The following is a 23,092-nucleotide window of genomic DNA, read 5'->3' on the forward strand; positions in this document are numbered from 1 at the left end:
TTTGTTATGCTGAAGTTGCCTTTTCAATTTTTTCCCCTAGCATTTCTTCTCTCTACCCCTCCTTGGATGCTCCTCACGACACTCCCTCAAGGTTATTTTCAAACATTCCAATATTCTCTGTAAAATCCTGCCCCAACTCCCCTGGATGGGTTTTAGAGAGGAGAAAGCACAGCAGCTCAAAGCTTTGATGTTCTATGAGAGACAGTGCTACTGATGAGCCTCTGCGTCTCCCAACATGTGCATACACAGCTTACATTTATCCCAGGGGAATTTCCCAGGATAATGCAGGGTGGATAACTGTGCTTTCCTGCAGCAGAGGAGAACAAGGCAAACCTGCAATTCAGCAGCTGTGGTGCTCTTGCACATGAAGAAATACTGTCAGTGGGGAAAGACATTAAAATATTAGGTCAAACTGGGACCTTGCAAGGTGGGAACAGCACTTGGTAGGCAGTGCACATCCAATAAACTAAAATTTATTAAATTGGGTTCAGATTAATTGGGTCATTCTTTATCATGATGATCAAAATCATCTCTACGGTCTGACTAATAATAATGAGAAATAGCCTCTATCCAGTGGCTACTCATTTTAATTCAGGCATTTAGCTCTTCATTTTGTTATAAATGTGAAACTTTTGTAGTGTTCTGAATGCAGAGGAGTTCCTCTCTAGCTCAGACAAACACAATATAGAACCAGAGCATCTCTCTTTTTTGGCCGTTCAGAGTGGCTATTCTGTGTCTGATCCCATTAGAGTCTCAAATTTTATTTCAGTGATATTCTTAGTGTACATGTCACAATTTTGAAGGTTTGGAGTTTTAGTTTTGGACACAGATACATTAGAAGATCAATGTGAGGGTATTATGATAAAACTGTGGGCCCTCTTTCTATACTCAGATACTGCCTTTGCTATCAGGCTGAGTTTAGATTGCAAATATTTTGGGCATCTACTCTTTGGACAGCCAGTAGCAATAAAAGAGAAGTTGGTGGTAAGATAGATGGATTTGAGGGCTCCAAAACAAGGATATCATCTACCTACATCATCTACCTACAAGTGGGGCAGAGGTGTTCAGAGGGGAACTAGGATAGCTGGGAGAAAGACCAGGGAGTGCAGAGTGTGGTGTAGGAGTGGGCAAGATAAAACTGCTGTGGAAAGAGTCAGACCCTAAAGTTAGGAGTGAGCAGAGAGAGTGAGCATAGGGGTGCAGTAACAGAGGAAACAGGGGCTTGGTGGCAGTGAGTGAACTCCCAGTCAATGGGATAACATTTACTGAAGGCTCAGTGGTTTTGAGTAGGTCTTTCCTTGTCTTTGTAGGGGTCAAACAGCTTTATTTACCAACTGTGAAAACCTCTGCTCAGAGCTCTGCAGATAAAAATTAATACACAGACATAAAGATCAATCTCTCTGTGTATTTCTAGAGAAGCTGATGATGTCAGGAAATGCAGTTTTATATTTCCTATGTTTGTCCCCCAAGTTGCTGCAATAATTAAGATATGATCTTCATTAAAATATCAGACCAACAGGACTACTCAATGAGTGTCAGAGGTCTATTTTGAATGAAATCCAATAAAAAATAATGGATGTATTTTCAATAATCAGTAACAATTACTAATATAGTCACTTAACAAGACTTGCTGAGTGGAAAAGCTATTGCCAGAATGCTGCATTTCTCAGCTTTTATGCTAATTAAATGTATTAGTTATCTAGAGTTCTGCCTTTAAAACCCACAGAGAGTCACAGCTTGCCTCTTAATTTGAGATGCCGCAGAATTTTCCCCAGGTGGTGCTCCTTCAACTGTCTTCTGCAAATCTCCTAAGCCACAGAAATGCTTTACAGATGCACCCCAATGCAAACACATGCACTTACATATGTAAAGAGAGTTAACACTAATTAAAGTACCAGCTTATTTCCCTGAGTCCCAGAGTACCTCTGCTGCTGAAACTAAGAATTATGAGCGTGTACTTAAGGAAGTACATTTCCAGCAGACTGTCTTTTATCCTGTCATTATTGTTTAATATTTGCTTTTGGAAGAGACAGTGTCAAAAAGGAATAGCATATGAGATCTGCAGCTGAGAAATGGAATTATTAAGCCTTAGTTGTCTAGATTTTTGAACCTATACATGAGACCATTGTAACTCTTCAGTTAATGGGGTCAGTAATCCTTGTTGTTCCCTCCTATGAAACACTTGGTCACAAGTTTCCTTACATGAGACAAGATCTTAACTCCCCAAGCTGAATTGTGGCTCCAGTTGTGCACAAGCAACAAAAAGTTGCACCACTGTGTGGTATTTCCAGGTTCCCTGCATGCCACCAACAGCTGAGCCTGTGAAGTCCACCTGCCTTGGAGAGAAGAAAGGAACCCCCGGGCTCCTTCCACAGACATCTCCCTCTAAGCCTCACACAGATGTAAGATAATACAGAACATAAGAAGGTTCATGTTGTTAATAAGAAGTATGGGGGTTTTTTAAGGCAGCAACTAAAAAAATTCTGAAGTGTGCAAGGTGTTTTAAATACAGCACAATTAACCATGTATGAAGGATTGCGTTGTTCATGGTGTGAGATGACGTCAAACAAGACAATGAGAGCCTGGAGTGTGACTCCTGCAAGAGGCTTAAACACCTGCCTGCACTTCTGTGATAACACCTTACAATAATTTGACTTGAGAACATCCCCAGTTGTTTTCATAATTTCACACAGCATGCAAGATTTTTCTTATGTCTTTAAAATCTTAGTCCACAGCTCACCAAGATTTAAATGTTCTTTTATAATTGTCTGTTCAGAAGCCAACCTAGCCAAAAAAATCTATAAAACTAAAAGAATCTATAAAGCTTTCAGTTGATCTAAAAATAGGCAGTCATATGAATGGCTTCTGCACTCCAAAGACTGTGATGTTTTTACATCTGATGGCAATAAATGGGTATATAGATGCCTAATTCACAAAAGAACCTAATCCAAATGTTTTAACCTGAGATCAGAATCCCATATCTATTTTTACTTGAATAAATAGCAAGAATAATCCTTACAATCATTTCAGTGCAAATAGTTACTAAAGCAGCAGTTTCTCTGCACAGAGCCTAAATTCACCTTCAACCCTACTGTATTCTTGCCTAGTAATCCAGTTAACCAGGCACTGCAGTCTGTGGGCTCAAACAATATCCAGCCAATTCCTGATTCCTCATCCAGATTCTTCAAGAGGAGTTAGAATACGTGTCTGCTTGATTTCAGGCAACAAGCGATACGTTGTTGACATCTCCTAGAATAGAGAAATTTCTTAGAAGGGTGGTGTACTGAGCTAGGAATTGGGTTTGGGTCAAATGTTGCCTGCCATGTCTCATGTATTCTAAACAGCAATATGCATTAATACACGTATTTATTGCTCTGTCAGTTTGTTTGCAAACGTTCCTTCTTAAAAGCATACAAAATTATTCTTACAAGCAGCTTATTACTAAGACATCTGAAGCTCAACATAGAAAAGTGTCATGGGGCATGCTACTGATGTTTCAGGTGGTAGTAGGTCAGCTCTTTAATCATTTATGAAATATAATTTTCTTTTCTGGAATAGACTGCACCTCCCTTCCTGGTGTACCACAGTAAACTCCTGTATACATTAAATCCATAAAATAACCCAGAAGGGGAAGCATGTGCAGGACATCAAAGTTCACTTGTCTGTGGAAAGCATTCAATATCCTCTTGGTGATATGTTCTGGTTGTGTATATTATGGGATGCCAGGTGGTCAGTTTGAGGAATAAAGGTCCAAATACTCATATCCATGTCAGAGGCACAAGCCAGCAGGAGATGCTGTCAGTGGTGAGGGTAATTTGGGGCTTCAGACCAGAGTGAACCACAGAGCTTCACATGGCTGTTTCCTGATTTCTGGTCTGCAACCCTTCTCCCTGCTGCACTGCTGCTGAAACTCAGATCAGCAGTAAATGTGCTTATTGGGAAGTTTCTCTGCTTCATTGAGCCCAGGCACTTGGTGAAAGCCTGAAACCTTCAGAAGTTGCTGTTTCTTTCCTTGCCCTGCACATGACGAGCACCGTGCTGAGCCACACTTCAGTGGCCAGCCATGTTGGCTGTAACTGGTTGCACTATGGCATGGCTGAAGGAAACAGCTGTTAAATAATGTGATAATATTATTGTGGGTACTGCTGTTCTAGCAGGTGGCACATGAACCTTTAGGTATAGAAGTTGGTAGAGGGTTTAAGGTAAATATTAGGGATATTATACAGTAATTACACACTTAAGAACAGTGGCTGACAAGCACACCTGTGTGCTTGGAATTTTGTAAATTTTCTTTTTGAATTTGCCTGATAAGCTGAGCAAACTCTTGTGGATGCAATACATCTGAATGTATCTATTCCATATTTCATGCAGAGAAAAACAAAGGAGCAGCTATATGAATTTCAGTCATTACAAAACACCACACTTACAATGCTGGCTTTTTACAACAGATGAAGCCAAATGTGCTTATCAGTAACAATGTTCTCCTGATTTTTCTTTAGGCAGAGGGCAAATGTCATCAATTTCTTCTCTCATTTAGTTCCACACATGGATTTCTGCCTGTGAAAATTGGAAGAGAGCCTATGCCTTCTACTGGAGGGAGACTGATAGCCTTGCAGTTGCTGGCAGAGTACACACCAAGTACATTCTCCCTTATTTCTAGTCAAAAGCTCTCTACACATGGCCATGGAAGAGAGCATCACCATTGCAATGCATACACTTTCCTGCTGTGCCAGATAATTCTCTCCAAGTGCCACGCTCCAGTTAATGCCTAATGAGTCGTGCCCTTCCCATGGTTATCAGAGGTGTCACCTGCTCCTAAAAGCTGATTCACTCAGAGTGGTTTGACCCTTGGACATGTACACACAGAAGGTCTCAGTCACACTTGACTCTACAACACAGAAAATATTAGAGTCATCAGCTGTGAGATTATCAAAAATTACTGCCCTGTGGTGATTTTGCACGCCTCCTCCATGTGATCTGAAGAAGCATTTGGCTGAAGAAGGTTTTTATTTGCAATGCAGTGATGGCATCATCACTGTTGACAGCTGTCCCAGGTTCCCTTCAGCACTGTGTGGAATTCCAAGACCTGTACCTGTGTAACAATAACTCTAGAAAATTGTTCCAGCAAAGGAAGTGTAACATTTGTCATTACTTTAAGTCCTTCAGGCAAAAATGAAAACTAAGCATTGGATTGCCTGCAAGTTGCTTGTGCTTATAACTGTTTAGTTGAAAGAGAACCTTTTGTGTCAGGAAGACAAATCCTGGATGATAAAGCCTGGGCTTTGTTATAGAAAAGCTCAGTTTATAAGGCTGCAGTGGTACTTTCCAATCCCATTCTCTGAGATATCAGCACACAGGAAACAAAGTACAGATTCACAGACTCCTTTGGGCAAATCTTTCTAGCTTTTATAACATTTAAGAATCTTTGCCTATTTTTCTTGCTACTGCAGTATATAATTACCTCTGTGGTAAAGCAATTTTGGGTTATTCAATAAGAACAATATAATGAAATAACCTGTGTTTAATATTTTCATTTTAATTTGACATCTGTGGAAATTCAGAAGTTGAACAAAGCCATATTATCTGGCTATATATACCCAGAAATTTGAAAGGTTAGCTATAGGATTCCTTTATGGTAAAAAGGTAATTTTCTTCAAGCTGGGATAACAGCATATATTACAACTATTTATCCAAGCTAAAACTGACAAATACAGTGTTTCCAAAGCCCACTGGCCATCCAGACAAATATAGATATCATTACTGCCACCTATTGCTACAAGGAAAGAACTGAAGATGTTTTCATATTTGTATATTTCCACATGGGGATAAAATTGGAAAATAACAAGCTTGTTCCAGTTAAGGCATTTGTAAATAAACATGTTTTGATATCTTCTTTGACAGCTTTATTTTCAGAGCTGTATAAAATTGGCTAGAACAAGCGTTAAGAAAATCCAACATTGTCATGGACACCTGGTAAAAAATAGAGCTAAACTAGAAAGGAACTCCAGGCACCACAACTCATCATCACAGTAACTTGTTTTATATAACTGGCACTACAATCCCAAGCCTTGAGCCAGGTGTCCAGATATTATTTAAATGTACTTAGGGAGAAGTAGGCCCTCCAGTCATGGGTGAGAGCTTTTTCACTTGTGACAATTGTTACAGCAGTTAGAGGTTTCATACAGGCTAGACAATGGTCTTGCCACACGGGCTGTCCCACAGAAGGAAAAGGCTCCAAAATGTGATAATGGACTGGATGATGGGAGTTTGATTAGAAACATGTAAATGCTTGCTACCAGACAAGTAGTTATGGATTTTTTTTTTTTTTGGTTGTTATTTCTGCATTAAAGACCAGGAGGGGAAATTGCAGAGAAAAACAGAATTATCTAATACCTCATCTTCTTAGCTTATTTCCAGTTTTATTGAATTGTTTAGATTTCAAAATTACAGTGATGCAGAGGGTCATATACTGTCACAACATACATTTGAGCAGGAACAGAAGGCTCTGAAGTTCTTTTTATGAAAGGACAGTAAGTGGCAGCAATTACTGCTGAAATCTAAGTGAGTGCTATGTGAACAGGCAATCAGAGGCCTGGAGCTGTCAAAGTCTTTCATTCCCATTCATCTAATTGTAAATAACAGTAAAGAACTCTGAGATTCTTACTATGATCTTTTTCAAAAACCATTGAGCACTTCTGGAAACTTGAAACAATGTTGGTCAGGAACAGAAAAATAAAAAGATAAATGAGTGATGAGGTATTGGCAAAGGGAAGAAAAGATTCATCACACTTCATTAAGGCTTTTTTCTTGAGCAAGTCCTCGTGGTAGGTGCCCTGCAGAGTTCAGCTCTGGAAGATACCTCATTTCTGGGCCACCCTCACAGAAGAAAAACATGTTTGGAAAAATTCATCTCTTGGGTGTACAGTAGCTAATATCTATTGACTTTTTCTTTATCCAAAGCATCAATAAATTCAGCTAAAGAAAACCTCAATATCTATGCAGTCACTTCTTTTATGAACTTCATGCCTTGGATATTGGTATTATTTGTGAGTGTAATAAAAAAATAGGAAGGAAATAAGGTCCCTCTCTGTGAAAATCAGAATTTGTTTACATTTCTTTCCATAACTAGGAGAAAACCCTTTATCATACATTATATGGTTCACTTCAGTGCTCTGATCTAGTGATGTCTCATGTGAACTCAAATAATCCACAGCTGAAGCTTATATTTCCCAACTCATTGCCCTTTTTATGGCTGTTGGGAACTGCTATGACCCTAGTATTAATCTTAATGCCTATTTCTATGTAAGGAAAAAAATATTATCACTAGACACAAACTGTGTGATTAAGAATAAACCTCTAACTCAGCATTTTAAGGTTTATCCTACACAACAGTTGGGTTGTTAGCACTAAAGAGAAATATGTACTAGAAAACCTTGATTACCTTGATTAGAGTGAAAACAAGGCTGGCTGAAGCCAGTGTAATCCTTCCACTGACCTCAAGGGCCTTTGTCTGAATCCTAATCCTTCTTCTGCATCCTCATGAGAATGCAAAATCCATCTAATTTGATTTCTCTGTGATGTGTTGAAACTATCTTTGAGAAAATAAACCCTTAGCATTCTGCAAGGACAGGGGTGGCCTTCACTGTCAGCCAATGAATTTTCAGCGATTCACATGTGAATTTTGGGTTACTACACCCAGAATTTTGGTTTACTCCACTCAGACTGAGACAAACATGACTTGTGGCCCATGGAGTTTTGCTGTCCATGGGCTCTAGGCATCACCACTGCCCTGGAGGAGGAGGTAGACAGTGTCTGTATTTGCTGTAGAAGTGCTTTCCTCAATCAGTTAGATTAATCTTAGCTGGAGTAACCCTAGCTGGTAGTTCTTTTGTTCACATCAATGTTTAAGTCTTTGCAGAAGCATTTTTATGAAATTATGTCCTGTAGTAATCAACTTGAGTTTATTTCTCTGTTGTAAAAATAAAACACTGTTTATTTAGCTTCCTTTGGTTTATGGAATATGAATCCACATTGATGTTCCAAAAGCAAATAGAGAAGTTTTTCTGACCACTATTATTTATCTCATCACACCTTACAGGTCTCTGCTGCTAACTAAGAAATCAAATCTATTTGTTCTGTATTCAAAGGAATTTTTTTGTTTAGCCTTAGATCTTTTCTTTTTTGACTGTTTTCTTACAGATCCTAAGAAATTATATAACCAGAAGAACCGATGTTATTTAAAATTACTGCATAGCACCTTTTTAAAATAACTTTTTGTTACCTAATTCAAGTTAATTCCTTTCAACGTGAAGTGATAGACACTGAACCAGCCATCAATATTTTTCTTGAGAAAAATGGGCAAATAATTGTTGAATTCATCAGAGATACTCCTTTCTTTTGTAGATGGATATTTCAAGTCCAGTCAGTAAAAACAGAGACAAAAAGTTATGAAGCCCTGATTGATCATATCACATGAAACTTTTTTTGAGATTATATTGAATTTCAAGCTTTAGAGCAAGTGCCATCATCACATGTTTTTCAGTCTTTTTATTAGAATTATTTCATCTAATAAGGAACACAAAAGTGTGACCTCTGGAGGGTTATTTATGGTCATTAATCCAGGTGAGCAATTCAGATTCTCCTTTTGATGTGTATATATATATATATATATATATATATATAATTCCTGTCATTATATCTGACACTAGCAATACAGTCATCTAGATTTAGTCATTCCTACTGAGATTTCTCAGAGTCCTCTTCAGGTGATATAATCCTCATTCTTTTACCACTTACATAGCTAATAAATACTGTGTTACACCTCTCCAGTGCTGAACTGCAGGGCATTTCAATTTTAACCTCATTTCAAGATGAAGATAGGCTATTTATTCCTATCATTTTCTTCATGAGCATTCAAGCCCCATGACAGAATTTAAGAGGTGAAAGCTCTCACTAGCTGCCAGCTGCTATGGACTATCAAAGACTCACTAAAATCCACATATGCAGTTCTCTCACCACTTTCTTCAATCTTTCATGAACTTCCTAGCAGTCAAAAGGAGGGGAAGTAAGACAGTCTTTGAATTTGGGTACATTATTTTTCATAGACTCAGGCTAATTCAGGGTGGAAGGGACCTCCAGAGACCGCTGGCATAATGATCTTCCCAAAGGAGGGTCAGCCTTCAGATTAGGACAGGTTATTTGGGATTCATCCAGTCAGGCCTTGAAAACCAACAAGGATGTAGACTGCATGACTTCTTCACCTATTGACTTAGAAATCTGCTTTTACTTCATAACATCAGAAGGAAATGGATGGAAAAGGTAATTAAAACTGCAGATTCTTGAACCCAAGTCCTTCATAACCATTGTGAACCTTGCCAAGGAGGCCACTCTGACTGGCAGCTGCAATGAACATGAGTTGAGCCACGTGCATGGTTTTACTCCATGCAGAGAGAAAATCTTCAAGCACATGGGATGCACAGAGAGCCTAGATGTTATGAAAGATACAAGTAGTTTATTAATCATTCTTTCCTAATTGGAAATTATATGCAGCATCTTCTAACTCAACTTTCATTCTTCAGGCAGTTTTATTTTGATATTTCCAGCTAAGGCAATTGAAGAACTCTAGAAATGGTTTCACAGGCAATATCAACAAATGACAATTAAATTGTGGGATTTTTCTCTTTTTTTCTATATTGTTCACACCCCTGAGTTTCTTGAGCCAGTTTTTATGTTAGTTATGCCTTGTCTGTCCTGTCACAGAGCAAAAGACTTTGAAGGTTTCTCTACTCTCATTCCTATGTGGCTCTGATATTTCTGCATACAAAAACAGTTTGGAGTATTACTGGTACAGACTGACAAAGCTATATTTATGAGATCAGTGTCAAGGATGCTTCCATAGCTCTGCTGGTCATTGCTTGATGAACGGTGAGAGAGAAGCCCAGGACATGTCTGAATCCAAACAATAGTGATCCTTGCAAAAGTCCTTCAATTTCTCCTATGAGCTGGTTTTTGGTACTTGGATTATGAAATGAATGTTTCAATGAATTCTCTTAACTAGGGATATGTGTAACAGGAAAACCCTGAAGTTAAGGTGCTGCATTTCACACCCTGCTGTTTAAACATCTTGCCAATGGGAAATTTTTTTCAGAAAAATTGATGTGCAATCAAACCAAAATTTCACTTACACAGTATGTTTGAATTTAAACTGCTTAACTAAAGAGGATTTATCTTTTAAATTCACTAAAACAGTGGTTAAGTGGATTTAATTAGAGTATTTATCTAGAGAAACTAAATATAACAGACTCCAGAAGCCCCCAGTTCTGAATACATCCAATAACTTGTAATGCACCAGCACCTGGACCCCATTGAACCTTCTGTGCCCTGCTCCTGGCTGGCAGTGCTCAGTGCAAGGGCAGAGCAGTGCCCCTGCTCCTCTGCACTCTTTAGGGCTCTCAACAAGCTCTGGAGAACAGAGTTTTTAGTGCTCGCTGCAAACTGGGGCCAACAACACACAGAGAGCTGCTGGAGGGCTCACTCTGTGTGCATGGGGGCACAGAGAGCTGCTGGGGGGCTCACTGTGTGTGCCTGGGGGCACAGAGAGCTGCTGGAGGGCTCACTGTGTGTGCCTGGGGGCAGAGAGAGCTGCTGGGGGGCTCACTGTGTGTGCCTGGGGGCACAGAGAGCTGCTGGAGGGCTCACTGTGTGTGCCTGGGGGCACAGAGAGCTGCTGGAGGGCTCACTGTGTGTGCACAGTGACCCTGTGCTTGTCCTTGTCACCTGCCATGTGAATCCATGCACCTTGCACATCTCCAGGCATGTGACCCCAGAGCAGCAGCACTCACTTAATAAACTTGTTTACCTTCTGGCTTAAAATATCCCACGACTTTCACTTGCTGTAAGAGCAGTTTAAAATATCCTGTTTGAGGTCTGAGGCAGGGCTATGAGTCCACCAGGTTGCCTCAGGGACTGAGGAATTGTGCTGCTGTGTGCAAGGCCATACACCCTGTGGTGGCTTCGCCCAGCTGCATCCTGCCCCTGAGCAAAATGAGCAAAGGCAACAGTGAGGAACATCCCTTAGGTGGGAAAGGCTTCACAGTTTGTGCACATCTGTATCAAGGATCAGCCACTGCCTGAATTAGTCATGGAAGGATAAGCACAGATCTAATTTTACCACTCAACTTTCTGAACATTACAGACACAAACAGAATGAAGAATATATTTGATGATACACACAGTTATCAAGTGGAGCTCTCAATGTCTTTTTTGGTGGCTGTAAAAATGTATGGACTGTTTAATGATGAAATACCGTAGCAGATATTCAAATTGTTTGAACTGATCTTCTTCAAAAAAAACTATGAAAAAGGCACTGTCTTGTAATGAGCTATCCCTGGGTGCTGTATTGTTACACACATGGCAGTAGCTCATAAAGATGAATTTCTCTTTTTGATCAGTTTTATTCTTGGTGAAGTGCTAATGACTGTACAATTCTAATTCTTCGTTTTCTTAAACTGGGGAAAAGAGTTTGGAGCACTGTTGAATGTATCACTGATTTTAGGAAGCCACAAAAAGACCCAAATGTACATGTGTATGACCCCAATCTTTTTACCCTCATGAGAAGTGCAGAGCCAGTTTGTACTTGTTAAAATTTGTGAAGGCAAAGTTTACAATATTTAATCCAGCTGTCAAAACTATTACTTACTTACTTCCATGGAAAGTTATTGCTGTATTTTCAAGTCATGAATCAACCACAAAGACTATTCAACAGGAAACCACAATTCCAACTCTTTTCACAAAACTGTTATCAGAAACCAAAGACAAAATTGCCACTGGAAAATATAGAAACCATCTGAGCAGAAGCTCTTTCAAAAACTCTTTCATCCCTTAAGAGATTAGATATAACATTGCATTTAGAATTGCATAGAACCTATGCTAATTTAACCAAATTCAACAAAATTCCAAATTTAAACAAAACACTAACATGTTTCATAATATAAACAAATATATTTATCCTTTCAGTTTTTCTCACAACTTCACCCATATGAAATCAGGGAAGGAAAGATTATAGTGTGGTAATGATATGCCAAGTGATTACAGGGGAAAGGAAAGAGAACTCAGATTCTGGAAGATTTTGGGTGAAGTAGGCTCTAGGACAGATGCTCTTTTTATTACACAAATAGCTAGAACTGCTGCTGAATCAGACAATTCTAGGTAGCCAGTATTTCACACTGAAATATTGGTATAACTTTAAATTTCCATGCCAGATAGTTCTTCATAATGAGATCCTGTTCCTTACACAGATATATATATATATGCATTCTACATTATTTCCAAATGTGCAGAGAATTATTCAAACTAATTTCTTATTCATACTGTGTTTCCTCAGCTTCCACCACACAAATTATAAAAATAATTATAGAATACTTCATAATTTCATATGAATCTCAGCAAGGGCTAGAAAGCATGGAATCCAGAATGCTAAGGAAAGTGTAGCTTTCCTTCTTCTGTCAAAAAAGATGTAAAACTTAGGTGATGACTGAGTTCATATCATGCAAGCGATAAATATATTATAATTGCTTTTGCTATCTTATTCCTGTGTAATGTTTACTTTAGAAGTCCTTCTCTACTTTAAATTTGGAAAAAAAAATATGGTGTAACACATTTTCCTTTTGCAACACTTCACTTTTTTGATTATTCCATTTATGGACACTTTGGGGAAAAAACCTTCCTAGGAAATGTTTAAATTGGAATAATCAAGCCATCTCTTACCTAAAAGAGATCACAGAGGTGGGAGTCTTTGCAGTTCATTTGCAGACATTCAAGAGCTTATTTTCCAATTTATGGTTCCTTGTCTTTTGAGGTAAGTGGAAAGTTCAGCCCAAGGGCCAAAACTGTTGCTCAAGTTGTTCAACTGTTGCTCTGCCATTCTGGCAATGCCTCACTGAGAACAAGGAGTTTCAAACCTGCATGAAGTGCAGGATGCCAGTGCCACACAGCACTGCCCCATCAGGCTCACCCCAAGTGCCAGTGACAAGGTGGTGCCACACAGCACTGCCCCAGCAGGGTCACCCAGCCCCAGCTGAGCCTCACCAGGGCTGGTCCAGCTGGCAAAGCCAAGACATGAATTTTCCCTGAGCAGCTCCACACCAATGGCAGTAATTCTGGGCCAAGAAAGAGGGTGGGAGTGCCTGACAGTGGGGAAAAGTTGTTTCCATCCCTCCTCGCAGTAGCATGGACTTGGGTCCACAGAGGATAGTCCTGAAAGTGCAACTCTCTAGGGCAATATTGTTCTCTTGTGCCAAGAATGACAGAGTCGAGCTGATGCTCATAATCTCCACCTTCCCTTATCCCTGCTCCTTTTCCCAGCATGGTACTTGGTCACAGACAGCCAAGTGGGGCTCTGGGAGTGACAGCAGAGCTGCTGGACAGACTCAATCAGCACAAGACAGATCACAGGACTCTGCCATGTGTGAGTGACCATGCATGGCAGATTAGCAGGGTCTGGCTCACAGGGTAAAAAAAGAAATTGAATTATTTCTGTCAAATGTGGAGTCCCTGAAGCAATCAGGCACCTTCTAGATGCAAGTCTGCCTTCTGATTTTACTACTGCTATACAGAATAAAGCACACAATCTTGAAAACCATACCCATGTCAATGCTAATCATGTGAAAACAAAACTACAATAAATGGAAACCCAGAGAGCCTCTTTAGTATGCATGTTTTCTCAGGGCAGCAAAAATATGTAGATAAAAATCATTTGCCTTTATGTACTATATGGTTTTCATTGGGTTTGTAATGATTTAAGTGACATAGTCCTCATACCCAAATGGAAAAAACTTTAAAATTGCAGATTTCCTTTGTGTACAGTATGTAATGTTTTCCTTTCCTTATTTTCCAGGGACATCAAACCTGACAACATACTACTGGATGAACATGGTAAGTGAATATTGCTTTCCCTCAGAATCTCTAATTCCTGAGATCTCAGGAATTACAAAACTCATGATATGCTTTGTAAATCAACCTCCTATGCTGAATTGCTACCTAAATCTGGGCTTTCACAAAAATCTCTCTCAGACCACCTTGTGGATTTTGCAGTTTCCCCTCCTATTGTCAAAGAAATGTGCAGATCAGAATTTTTCAACGTCTGAATACAAAGGAACTTAATATGAATTGAGATCAGCAGGTAAAAAGAAGGTAGTATTTTATTAACAGGATTCTGTGGAGCACCATAACCCCTTTTTAGGTGCCTACCAATAGAACAGTACCAAGCATTTTCTCTTTTAGAACTTCTGAAGGGCTAAGAAATAGCAAATTATTTCTCATGTGGATATCTAAATAAACTTTCTAAAATCTAGACAGGGATTTTGGAAATTTGACTGCAAAATTTTGTCTCCGTACATGTAGCTCGGTTTAAACAGCAAAAAAAGGAGTAGACAACAATAAACAGCTTTGAACTTTTACTACTAATTCCATGTTCTTTAAGATAAAAGACATGGTATAAAAGAAAAGCAGCTGATTTCTTTAAACTTAAATTTTGAACATATACTGTCTCCAAGAAGTATTTAGTTAAAATGTCATGTATCTTGCAACTGTTTATAGGAAAAACGTGAGAAATGTAGGTAAAGAGGGCATTAACCTTGTGTCAGTTAGAACAGAAATACATAGAGGAAAAAGCCTAGTGAGAAAAAGGAGATGTGTGCTTGCTACTGTGGGAAAGTCTTGCACTTTTTTTACTTCCAAAATTGAAAGCAGAAAACCTCTATATGAGAAAATATAATTCTGAAATTATGCCAATGATGGCATTATATTTCAAAATCCATTGTAGAGCTGCTGGGTATACAAGTAAAAGTTGATTAAAGAGGTAACGTTCAGCATAGATGATGTTGTTCCTGGGAACACAAAAGCTAATAAAGTTAAGTGATATTGGAGTCTAAAATCATCTAGAACTTCAGCAATTTAATGCTTCAGACCCATAAGTGCTAATGTTCCCAAGACTCTAGCATCAGCAAACAAGCATGAAATAGAAATATCTTCCCTTTAAGTCCTGGTGAATTAAAGATGTCAACAGCAACACAAAATGAGATGAGTGTGTTGAATCTCTGACTGACAGCCTTGGAAGCACAGTCACCTTTATCTCTCCCTGCCCCTCATCAAGGTCAATTAGTGCACAAAACCAGCCTCTGGTGGCTAAAACACAAGCTCTCTTGTGGGAGCTCTCCTACGGAGACTCAGGTATTACAAAGAAGAACCTACACCAGAGTGAGCACTTGATGCAAAATGAGGGGGATTTTTTGTGATTATAAACTATTCAGCAACAGTTACCTGCAGGCAGCTTGGAAATTTTGGGATGGATGGCCTCTTTTCTGCAAAGCAGCAGAGTACTGCTCTCTCATAGCACACCTGCAGACAAGGGGTGAAAGATCAGACCTCTCCAGACAAGCACACAAACCTTGGTCAGCAGAAGTTATCAATTCATGGGTTCAAACAGGATCAAAGTGCTGTCACATGGTTGGGGGAAGGAATTCCCTGAAGCCTGTAAAGGGTCTATACACTTCAACTTACTCAATGTGGTGGTATCAGTAGGACAGTGCTAATTACCCACGCTAATTACCTCAGGCTTACCTTACAGAAATGAAGTTCTTTTGCAAGAAAAAAAGCTATTCTTGAAGTCTTTAACAGCTCTGATTAAGCTGCAACATAATATCATTTTAACAAAATCATCAGATTTCACTCAATGGAAAAATATGCTGAATATATGCATCACAAATATATTTGGCAACAGAGTAAGCATAACAAATTCACCTAACATGAGCCTAACCAGGTGTACAGGAAGGAATTTTATTTTTGCCTCTGGCCTCTAAGGTGGCACAACAGTTTCCTATATGCTTGACTTTACCCCGAGGTCTTTCTTACAGTTCATTAAACAAATTATGCTTACACAAGGTATCATGTAATTGGATATGCACAACATTTCTGACTGAGACTTTCTCTCAGTGACTCAGATTTCTTTGGCCTCATTGAAGAAACCTATTCTGGCTGTAGTAAAAATGTAGTGTTACACCATGTTATCTTACATCTTCAAGCAGTTAAATTGACTAACTTTCATTTTAGATATTTGTGCTCAGTAAAACTAGTTTTACTGTAATTTATCTGTATGGCTTAGGGAACATACCTCAGGAATACAGAAGTAATGAATACAGAAGATTTTTCTTAAAAGTGATCAATCTAATTTACAAATTAAAAAAAAAAAGGAAAACAACCTGCCCCATAAAAACATATATAACATGTTCAAAATCATTCTGGTAGAGGGAGTCTGAATTTTTCCATATGCTTTTCATCAAAGCCAAATCTCAGCACTGCTGATCACATGTTCTGATGCATCAGTGGAAATAAATGTTTGATGATCCTGAAAAGAAAAATGGTACATGAAAATGAGATCACCAGCCATTAAAAATGGTGTTCAGCCCCTGTCAGAGGATGATTGCATGGTCTCCTGGAGAGAATACACATCCCATCTCTGAGGAGAGAAAGTAGGGATGGTTTCAGGGTTTATTCTCTGAACCAGAATCAGACCCTCTAAGGAAATTAATTCATCCACTCTTCATTGTTCTTTCTCAGCTTTCCCAGAAAGCTCTTCCTCCCATGACTAACACTAATCTCTAATATTAGTAGTAGTTCTCTGTTCTGCCAACATATATCTGAAATAAAATTATTCCAGTGACAGCTGAAGGGACTACCTCATGTTTCAGGGGAGCTATTACAATTGTATTGTACAGAAAAAAGCATTTTAGAATTCTCTCAATGACAGAATTCCAGTTCCTCTTCTATTCCTTTCATTTTAACGGTTTAGAACAATATAACTGAAGTGACAGCATCTGGGATCTACTAAGTATGGTCCATGTTGTATTTTTGTCTAAATATCAAAGAAATTAAGGACATCTTTAAAAGTTAATGATCTATTAACTATAATGTCAAAGAGACATAGAATTTCTTAAATGCAGTAAAAACAAGCAGTGATAAACAGAGTAGTAAAGTGGCTCTTTTAGGAGATGAGAACATTATTCCTGTTTGGTAGCACCATTGAAATTGATGTTGCTGGTGGTTCTGCAGAAATTACAAGCTCTACTTTTGCATCCAGGCTTAGCCTTTTGCTAAGTGACCACACCATCAATACAATCTGTTTACAAAGAGCCTGCAAGAGTTTGAATACCTCTCAAGAAAGTTTTCCACAACATGTTTTTGTGCAGCAAAATCCATGCTTGGTTTACTGAGGAAGGTGCCTTGCTAGGTCAGATCCAAGACCTTGGCCAGCATTTTCTTGCAACTGGTGACAAGAGGAAACATTTGTGGAACATGCATTTTGCCACTTTGCCATCAGTGTTGCCTATCATCCACAATTTTTTGTGGTAGGATATCAGATCACCTTTGTATATTCCATTTAGAATGGGAAGAAAATCTTGTTAATGAGTTAGCTACCTCCTTGAAGCTGCAGCTGATATTGGCCTCTACAATCTCCTGGAGCAACAAATTGTAGAAGTTTACCATCCTTCAAGAGAGAGAAGTGTTTTCTTTAATATGTTTTAAAACATTCTTCTTTCAAAAAAAAAAAAAAAAAACCAACCCGAAATATCTGGAATTCCAGGATTTGAATAATAACTTACAATCACCAGATTCAAGATATTCAAAAACTCCTTCAGCACCCTCCTGTCAGCAGAAGACCCTCATCTTTTTCAATGTCTCCCTACTGGGGAGATGTTTTGCCCCTCTCTCTCTTGCCAAAGGTAGAGTTGCAGGTATCCAGGCTTTCAGTTTCAGGGCAGAAGAGCAACCACAGTGGAACAACAACCCATCTAATTGAGTTTCTTCTGTTCAGGACTCTCCAAAAAGTGAATGACAGAGCAGAATATAAAAAAAAGACTAGTTTTTGTGGGACTTTTCCCAAAGTGAATGACAGAGCAGAATATAAAAAGAGACTGGTTTTTGTAGGACTTTCCCCATGTACTCACCCAACCTCCAGCTTCTTGTGACTGAAACATTTTCCGGCTCATGGTAATCACATATTTAACAGCTCCCAGTGACCATTTCTGAGATCTTTCCTGATGCTTCCTTGAGTGAAGAGAACTTTTATCATCATTGACATCTTCTGTCAGGATCCTCATCTTAAATACAGATTATGTGAAGACTGACTATCTAGTTGTCAATTTTGAAGGTCCAACTTGCTAATTTCACTAAATGATTGCTATTTCTAATCTTGAAACTGTCTCCTGTTGGCTCTCCATACTGAAATCACAGATCTAGTATTTCACTCTTAGACTTAACAGGGCTATTTACATGTTATTGGATTTGGGGGGGTTCTTAGATGGATTTTTGCATCTGATTGTGATAATTTTACTCAATAAAATAATTTCACTTATGAGTAAGCTAAATTAATTGAAGCTAGAATTCATTTATTGTATATTATTATACTGGTTTGTGATCATCAAAGTTTTCCTTAAAGCTCTATTTCCTTGAATACATTTCAGCTCCTATTTGGAAACTCTCAGCAAAATTGAAAGATGTAGCCAATGAGCAATCTTGGCATTCAAACCAAAAATGGGATGAAAAATCTACTCAAAAATAACTGGAAGCTCAATATTAACTTCTGAATACCAGAACTGCCAATATGACTGCTATATACTGATGTCTGTGAGACAATTTGCAGGGACTCTATCTTGTTTAACCCTCCAGTGTTGATTAATAAGACAAAAGATTCCAGTATAATTCATTTACCTGAAGCTGTCTAGATTTTGAAAGTGTATCTGAAAAATTTACATGCCCACATGGCCATTCAACAGCCTAGCATTTTGAAGTGCAGAGCTTGGCTACAGCCATAGAATTTCTACCAATCTCCCTAGTGATAAATGTCAGACTGCCAAGTCATGCCAAGTTCAGGTGGGTACAAGCTTAGGCTCTCTCTTAGATGAACCCAGAGAGGCTTTTAAAATTCTTCATAGGTTTTTACTTTCTGAGAGCAAATCAGATTTGACTGTAGTTCAAAATGTTACTGTTCTGAGATTTACAATCAGCTCTGGTGCTGCTGAGTTGATGGCATTAACTCCAGTATAATATTTCTTCTCTCTGTCATCGCATTCACCCCTTTTGTTTCAGACTCTGAGAAATTCAATGAGGTTTGAAATCGTGTATATTTTCCTCTGCTGAATGTTAGTCAGCTAGCCCCAGACAAGTTTCAGGATTTGTTCTCATTTTCATTATGATTTGCCCCAAAATTAAATCCAAACACAGATCATTTGCTGATTACCTCATGTACTGCAATTTCAGACCATGTTGAAAAGTGAGACACAGAAGTCACATCACATAAAGCTTTCCAAAGTCACACGGTGTTCTGTGGGTAGTTAGAGCCTTAACTGGAAGCTGACTGAAGGAATGTAATTTTGAAACAATTTCCACTGAGATACTTTCTTCTGCAAATGTATGTGTTGGTGTATGTGAAATCTGCACTCTGAGGTGGTTTGAAAAAGCCATCTCTCTGCAGAGTCAAAGGAATGTGGTCATTTGCATTTTCTTCTACCATCCTATTATTGTATATGGGGCCACGCAGCTCCAAGGATTAAGAAATGAGCTCCTTCCCTGGACTGCCCTGAATTCAGTTAGGTCTGCTGAATCTGCTGTGCACTGCTCTGCTTCACTGCTCATAAGAGCTAAATCCAAGTGACACTGGCATTCTGCTGAGTTCAATATTATAAGAAGGTGCAGGCTAGGTTTTGGACATTTAATTGTTCACAATGATACCCAGAAAGGGAGATCAACTACAAGGTATGAAGCTCAGATGGGGAAAAGTTCCCACAAACAGAAACTTTGCAAACAGTAAGAAGCAGGTGGAATCCCAGCATATTCACTGCAGCAATAGCAGCCTTCCCTTCTCCTATGTGCAAGAGCTGCAGTAAAAACTTGTCTTAGAGGCTGATTAGAAAGACTCCTGCAGAGAGCTGGAGTCTAATTGTCTCTTGAAATATTCACACGAGGAATGAAAACCTTCAAAAAACGAAAACAAACCAAAGGAAACCAAACCAAAACAAACCAAAAAACTCCACCCCAAAACCAACCCCCTGAGTCCTTAGGGTTACAAGAGTTGAAATCATCCAGTGGTGTGCACAGACAGGCAGAGCTCCACCTCAACACCCCTTCAGTGCTCCTTCACTGGCCACAGGCACACGGGGTTCACCCCTGCTCTGCCTCTGTCCCATACAAAGCCCCTCTCCATGCCCTCAGCCCCCACCAGGCACCTCCCCTGCCTGCAGAACACCTTCCTTTAACTCCAGCACTAATTAGCAGTCCCTCAAGCACCAGGCAAAGGCAGCCTGCAGACAGTCTGGGGGTTGTGGAGCAGCTCAGTGGTGGGGAAAAGCAAAGGGGCAGCTTTTCCAGCAGTAAACTGTGCCCTACCTCATGTTCAGAAGCTGCCTGTTGCTGTATGGGTAGCAGGATGCAGAGGAGCTGTGCAGAATCTATCTTCATTACCCATCTCTTACCTTCCAGAAAGGCATTTTAACAAAAAAAAAACCCCACAATGTATACAACATTTCATGTGTGCTATTTTGGTTTTGTTAAATGAAAAGAAATCTAATTAAGGGAAGAGAAAATAATGCCCTGCAGGAGAGGCAATTTTCATTGCAAATCACCTATTTGGATCAGTCTGAATGGATGTGATGCAACAGATGCTTTGCAATGGACAGTCATACTGGCACTCTAATGGAGCATCACTTACAATGCAGTCATTTAAGTGGCAGAACTTCATATATACTTCTATTTCTATTATCTGCCAAAAAAACAGAGATAATATTAGGCTACCAAGATCCTTGCAACCTTTCATTCTACAGTGTACATAGAATTGCTTTAAGCACTGCTTTATGCAGTGTACATAAATTGCTTTAAAGGTGGCTTTATGTTTTTCAGTTATCATTTTCAAGCAGCCTTCTGCCACAGTGTTTTATGGTGGCAGAAATAAACTGCAAATATGCTACACTCCAGCCAGCAGGGAGTAGGATACCACCTTGGAATTGTTATGTCAAGCTGGGCTGTGAACACTGATTCTTGTCATGGCAGCCTAACACTTCCCACCTCTTATAAAGGGATGCCTTTCCTTAGCTCACACTTTTTCTCTGCCATGTGTAGAGGGCTTCCTGGTGTGGGCATCTTAGGAAAAAATGTTAATAAAATGCAAACAGGTTTTTTGAAAGAATTGCAGAAAAGTGGGCAAAGCATTTCACTGAAAACTTCTACTGTGTCTCTCATTTGGAGAAACAGCTTAAAGTTTAGCAGTGGGAAGTACCTTCTTCCTTTCTCCCTTCAAAATCAGCTGAGATCTGGCCAAATTAGGGCCCTCTGAGAATTTTGATTCCTGCATGCACAGCTGCACGATTAGAGGTTGGCTGATACATTTCCTGTGGTCTTTGAACAGGATCTAGGTTAGATTGTTGGAGCAGCGTGACATTTTGTTGAGACTGCTCTTCCTCCATAAGGCACCAGGGAAAAATCCATCAGTCATTTGTTACACTCTTTTCATCTTTGGCAGCAAACATGATTAAAAACCTCCCTTGCTTAACAACTGCATCATGCCCAAAGCCTGATCCATTCTGTGGATTGAATGAGACTGAGACCTTGATAAAAAAAAACCCACACAAATTTGTCACTCAGAAGTCTAGCTCAACACATGATGTATTAATGCTGATCTGAGTGCAGAGCCAAGGTGGGGAAGGGAGGCTCTACCCCTGTCCCCCATGGCACTGCCAGATGTAATCACAGCAAGGACAGCATCTGCATCACTCCACAACACTAGTCCTTGAGCAAAGATGCAAAACCTAGCAGAAGACTTGGCAAATTAAAGCTTTACATAGTTTCAAGCTGGATTTCCATTCAGTTTCCCTGCCTATAACAAACCAGGATTAGCAGCTATTACTTCACAGTGGTGGAGCAACTGAACCTATGCTTATCATAAACTATCCCAGGAAAAGAATAATGGAAGGTTTGGGCCATTCAGCCTCATTAGAGCAGTTTAAATCATATCTGGCTGGTCAGGCAGCACATTCTCAGGCTGACTTCTGCCACTTACTATTCATCTTGCCACCTGCTGTCAAATGAGTGATGATTTGGGATCTGCTCCTGTTACACACACATCTTCTGCTACTGTGGATCTAGTGTTATACTTATTGTGTGATTAAAATACCATTTTTCTTCTCCTCTCCCTCTTTGCCCTGAGAAGACTCAGAAAAAGTCAGGCTGATGGTGACCTGTAGTGGATGCAATTGCAGACAGTATCACAAGTACCTGAGATGTGAGAGGTTACTGTAGCTGGAGATCAGGCACATTTCACACCTAGCTTCACATTCTGCCTCTACATGTTACTTCTGAGAAGACAGAGAGAGTAATAGAGCAACAAAATGGTTCTGGTTGGAAGGGGCTTCAAGATCATCTTGTTCCAACCCTCCTGCTGTGGGCAGGAACACTTCAATCAGACCAGGGCTCAGAGCCCCACCCAACCTGGCCTGAGCACTGCCAGGGATGGCCCATCCACATCCCCCTGGGCAACCTGTGCCAGTGTCTCACCACACTCCAGGGGGGTCTCTCAAGGACAGAGAGAGGGAAATCCCCTCCCTCAGCCTGCTGGCCTTGCCTCCTTTGATGCAGTCCAGGACAGGCTCAGACTTCTGGGCTGCAAATGCACACTGCTGGGGCATCTCCAGGTTTTCATCCACCAGAACCCCCCAGTTCTTCCCCCCAGGGCTGCTCCCATTCAGGTGCAGTACCTTACACTTGGTCCTGCTAAACTTCATGAGGTTCTTGTGGGCCCATTTCTTATCTTTGTTCATGGCATGAGAAGTTTCAGGGGTGACCAGCAAAAGCAGTTCAGGAGTGCAGGTAGTGGGTGCAACCACACAAGAAAAGTATTCCATCACTGTGCTTCCAAATTGATTTTTCTAGTTAAGAGTAACATTTAATATTATGGTTCTATTAATGTAACATATCTTTCAAACTGTGTTTCTTTCCATTATCATTTAAATGTTAGATAAAGTAAGGAATATTTGCATGATGTGCTATT

General features: G+C 39.7%; 1 protein-coding gene across 1 annotated transcript in view; it reads left to right on the forward strand.

The window, feature by feature from the left end:
- The window catches only part of STK32B (serine/threonine kinase 32B), a 159,677-nt gene that overhangs the window by 93,675 nt on the left and 42,910 nt on the right, over nucleotides 1–23,092 (forward strand). The window contains exon 5 of the mRNA XM_059845184.1: nucleotides 13,895–13,932. Within this exon, the coding sequence (XP_059701167.1) occupies nucleotides 13,895–13,932 (38 nt within the window). The remainder of the gene's footprint in view (nucleotides 1–13,894; nucleotides 13,933–23,092) is intronic.

This window comes from Haemorhous mexicanus, chromosome 4 (genome assembly GCF_027477595.1).
Source record: "Haemorhous mexicanus isolate bHaeMex1 chromosome 4, bHaeMex1.pri, whole genome shotgun sequence".
Classification (NCBI taxonomy): Eukaryota; Metazoa; Chordata; class Aves; order Passeriformes; family Fringillidae; genus Haemorhous; species Haemorhous mexicanus.